General features: G+C 36.6%; 1 protein-coding gene across 1 annotated transcript; it reads right to left on the bottom strand.

The window, feature by feature from the left end:
- Nucleotides 1–4204: 4204 nt before the first annotated feature.
- Nucleotides 4205–4660, bottom strand: LOC107001491. Its single transcript, XM_015199516.1, has one exon. The coding sequence runs from the start codon at nucleotides 4658–4660 to the stop codon at nucleotides 4205–4207; it is 456 nt and encodes a 151-aa protein (XP_015055002.1).
- Nucleotides 4661–5195: the final 535 nt, after the last annotated feature.

A 5195-nucleotide genomic window follows, 5' to 3' on the forward strand; every position in this document is an offset into this window, starting at 1 on the left:
AATTTGATACTGTAAAGTGAATTTCAAATAAAAGCAAAAAATGAGAGTAACAATATAATTTTCCATGAAAAAGTTAGAAGCCATATACTTTTTATGTTTTGCTTGGGAAAAAGGATCATACTGTTATATAAAAACTTACTAAAATTAATATACTAAAAGAAGGAAAATTTAGGAAGTAATATTATTTCAAAGGTGTATGTATATGTTTCATACCGTGGCTATTTATAGCCATACATTAACATCAATAATGGGAAGGTGTCATATGGCATGTATACACAATCAATAGTGATGCCACCTTCCAATTGTTGGGCCCACGTGGCACTCCAACTATTTTACAACACTCCCCCTTGGATATCTATGTAAAAGAAAGTACATAGATATACATAATACGCATTTTTTTGCTGCCTCATTAAAAACCTTTCTAGGAAAACCCAGTGGGACAAAACCTAGACTAAGGAAAAAAGAGTACAGTGCGTATTTTACTCCCCCTGATAAAAACCACGATTCAGATGGTTAAGTTTTCGCATTCCAATTTTGTGAACCATCTTCTCAAGAGTTGAGGCTGGTAAAGATTGGTAAATAGATCTGCTGGATTATCACTTGAACGAATTTGTCGCACATCAATATCACCATTCTTCTGGAGATCATGTGTGAAGAACAATTTTGGTGAAATGTGTTTCGTTCTATCTCCTTTTATAAAGCCTCCTCTTAATTGAGCTATGCATGCAGCATTGTCTTCAAAGAGTATTGTGGGTATCTTGACGTCACACTTCAAACCACATCTTTCTTTGATAAAATGTATTACTGATCTTAACCATACACATTCTCTACTTGCTTCATGAATGGCTATTATCTCAGCATGATTTGAAGAAGTAGCGACAATAGACTGCTTCGTAGATCGCCATGATATAGCAGTACCTCCGTATGTGAACAGATAGCCTGTTTGTGATCGAGCTTTATGTGGGTCAGATAAATAACCTGCATCTGCATGACCAACAAGATCTGCACTATCTTTGTTAGTATAAAACAGACCCATATCACTAGTTCCCCTTAGATATCGCAATATATGTTTAACTCCTTTCCAATGTCTTCGTGTAGGGGAAGAACTATATCTTGCTAACAAATTAACAGAAAATGCTATGTCAGGTCTCGTAGCATTAGCAAGATACATAAGTGCCCCAATTGCACTAAGATAAGGTACTTCTGGACCAAGAGGTTCCTCATTCTCTTCTTGAGGTCGGAATGGATCCTTACTCACTTCAAGTGATCGGACAACCATTGGAGTACTTAATGGATGTGCTTTGTCCATGTAAAATCGTTTCAAGATTTTCTCAGTATAGGCAGATTGATGGATGAAGACCCCGTCTACTAAATATTCTATTTGTAGTCCAAGACAAATTTTTGTCTTTCCAAGGTCTTTCATCTCAAATTCTTCCTTTAGATATTCAATTGCCTTTTGAACCTCTTCTGGAGTTCCAATGAGATTAATGTCATCAACATAAACAGCAAGAATAACAAATCCCAATGTTGTTTTCTTAATAAATATACAAGGACAAATGACATCGTTTATATAACCTTGTTTTATCAAGTACTCACTGAGGCGATTATACCACATGCGCCCTGATTGTTTTAAGCCATATAATGACTTTTGTAATCTGATTGAATATATTTCCCGAGATTTTGAACTACATGCTTCAGGCATTTTAAGTCCTTCTGGAACTTTCATATAAATTTCATTATCAAGTGAACCGTAAAGGTAAGCTGTAACCACATCCATTAGACGAATTTCAAGATTTTCATGTACAGCTAAACCGATGAGATATCGAAAAGTTATTGCATCCATAACAGGTGAATATGTTTCTTCATAGTCGACACCAGGTCGTTGAGAGAATCCTTGTGCAACAAGGCGTGCCTTGTATCTTACAATCTCATTTCTCTCATTTCTTTTTCGTACAAAGACCCATTTATAGCCAATTGGTTTAACATCACTAGGCGTTTGGACTACTGGTCCAAAAACCTCACGCTTAGCAAGTGAATTCAATTCTGATTCAATTGCTTCTTTCCATTTTGGCCAATCATGTCTTTGTCGACATTCTTCGACGGATAGAGGTTCAAGATCCTCATTTCCTTGCATAATGTTAAGTGCAACATCATATGCGAAAACATTATCCACTATGATTTTTGATCGATCTAAACTTATCCCATCACCTGTAGAAGAACTTATTGAGAGTTCTTCATTTACTTGAGTCTCGGGTTCACTGATTTCTTCAGGAATATCAGGATTAATCAGATCTTGAATTTCTTCGTGAAATTCTTTTGTAGTGTCATTTTTTGTACTTCTTTTTCTAGGATTCTTATCTTTTGAACCCAATGGTCTACCACGCTTCAGGCGTATTTGTGATTCAGAAGCTATGACACTTGTAGATGGTCCTTTTGGGACGTCGATTCGGATAGGCACATTTACTGCAGGAATATGTGACTTTGTTATCCTTTTTGAATCAGTAAATGCGTCTGGCATTTGATTTGCTATGTTTTGCAAATGGATGATCTTCTGGACCTCTTGTTCACACACAGGGGAGCGTGGATCAAAATGAGATAATGACGAAACTTTCCATGCAATTTCACTTTTAAGTTTATTTTTCTCTCCCCCTAATTGCGGAAAATTTGTTTCATCAAATCGACAATCTGCAAATCTTGCAGTGAATAAATCTCCCGTCAATGGCTCAAGGTAGCGAATTATTGAGGGTGAATCAAACCCAACATATATGCCTAACCTTCTTTGAGGGCCCATCTTGGTGCGCTGAGGTGGTGCTACAGGCACATATACAGCACATCCAAAAATTCGAAGATGAGCAATATTTGGTTCATGACCAAATACCAATTGTAATGGGGAGTATTTATTATAATGAGTCGGTCTGAGACGAACAAGTGATGCTGCATGTAAGATAGCATGACCCCAAACAGTAGTAGGCAACTCACTTTTCATAAGTAGAGGTCTTGCTATCAATTGTAAGCGCTTAATAAATGACTCAGCAAGGCCATTTTGAGTATGAACATGAGCTACAGGATGTTCAACTTTTATCCCTACCGATACGCAATAAGCATCAAAAGCTTGGGATGTGAATTCGCCAGCATTATCAAGACGAATTGTCTTAATGGGATAATCTGGAAATTGCGCTCTTAATCGTATCATTTGTGCCAATAATTTTGCAAACGCCAGGTTGCGAGATGATAAGAGGCACACATGAGACCATCTTGAAGATGCGTCTATTAGGACCATAAAATATCTAAACGACCCACTAGATGGGTGAATAGGTCCACAAATATCCCCATGTATTCGTTCCAAAAATTGAGGGGATTCAATGTTAACCTTCATTGGTGATGGCCTAGTAATCAATTTGCCTTGGCAGCAAGCAGCACATGAAAACTCATCATTTGTAAGAATCTTCAGGTTCTTTAATGGATGACCATTTGAGTTTTCAATGATTCGTCTCATCATTATTGATCCAGGATGACCTATTCGGTCATGCCAAAGCACAAAAGTCTTTAAGTCAGTAAACTTCTGGTTTACGATAGAGTGTGCTTCAATCGTACTTATTTTTGCATAATACAGGCCAGAAGATAAAGTTGATAATTTCTCCAATACATATTTCTGGTTTGAGACAATCTTGGTAATACCAAGGTATTCAACATTCATTTCATTTATTGTCTCAACATGATATCCATTTCGGCGAATATCTTTAAAACTTAACAGGTTTCTTGGGGATTTAGAAGAGAACAAAGCATCTTCTATGACGAGTTTTGTCCCCTTAGGCAGAAATATAGTAGCTCTTCCGGAGCCTTCTATTAAGTTTGAATTACCAGAAATTGTAGTAACATTTGCTTTTCTTCTAAGCAAGTAGGAGAAGTATTTCTCATCTTTGAATATGGCGTGCGTTGTTCCACTATCAATTACACAAATATCTTCATGATTGATCATTGAGGTATCCATATACTCTTCAAGATAAAAGATATAAACGAAATAAACATTATAATATTATTACTAAACAAAAACATTACACAACCTTTTAGTTATTTACAAGTTTAGGAAAACATATTCATACTAGTTCATACAAACGACGAAAATGAAACATATTTACATTATCACAGATCCATCACCTATCAGGTGATCTATCTTTCCTTCGGGATTCTCAAAGAAAAATTCTCAAAGATACTGTTGCATGGGTTCAACAGTATCTTCCGAGATAAAGTTGGCTTCAGCGTTATTTTTCACCTCCTTCAGGGAAGCTTGATATAGCTCAACCAGGTGCCTTGGCGTACGACAGGTACGTGACCAATGTCCTTTTCCTCCACATCGACAACATTTGTTGTCTGAATTTTTCTTCTGCACTACATCATGTTTTTCATTCTTCTTTTTACACTGCTGGTGTTGAAGGTTATTATTTAGTGCAAGACGATCACCATGATTGAAATTTCTTCCTCGACCACGACCACGGCCACGACCTTTTTCACGCCTAGATTGGTGAAAATTTGCCGTATTTACTTCAGGAAATGGCATAGAACCAGTAGGTCGACTTTCATGGTTTTTCATCAGTAAATCATTATGTTGTTCAGCAACAAGAAGATGTGAAATTAATTCGGAATATTTTTTAAATCCCATTTCTCGGTATTGGTGCTGCAAAAGCATACTTGAGGCAGGAAAAGTGGAAAATGTTTTCTCCAACATATCATGGTCAATGATATTTTCTCCACATAATTTTAATTGTGAGATAATTTTAAACATGGAAGAGTTATACTCACTGATAGATTTAAAATCTTGAAGTCTCAAGTGGATCCAGTCATAACGTGCCTGTGGAAGGACGACCAACTTCAGGTGGTCATATCTTTCTTTTAAATTGTTCCACAATACCAGAGGATCCTTAACAGTGAGATATTCCATTTTCAAACCTTCATCAAGGTGATGACGGAGAAATATCATCGCCTTGGCACGGTTTTAATTCGATGCTTCATTATTTTCTTGGATGGTGTCTGCTAGACCCATCGCATCAAGATGAATTTCTGCATCGAGTACCCATGATAGATAGCTTTTTCCCATTATATCTAGAGCAAGAAATTCAAGTTTAGAGAGATTAGACATTATTAAGAAAAGGAAATTTATACCTCCGAGGCTTTTAAAATCATTACTTGAACTGGCA

The sequence above is a fragment of the Solanum pennellii genome, chromosome 10 (assembly GCF_001406875.1).
Source record: "Solanum pennellii chromosome 10, SPENNV200".
In the NCBI taxonomy this organism is placed as follows: Eukaryota; Viridiplantae; Streptophyta; class Magnoliopsida; order Solanales; family Solanaceae; genus Solanum; species Solanum pennellii.

What these genes read in the sequence shown, in the direction of transcription:
- LOC107001491 (XM_015199516.1), bottom strand. Translation starts at nt 4,660, where the DNA reads ATGGGATTTAAAAAATATTCCGAATTAATTTCACATCTTCTTGTTGCT.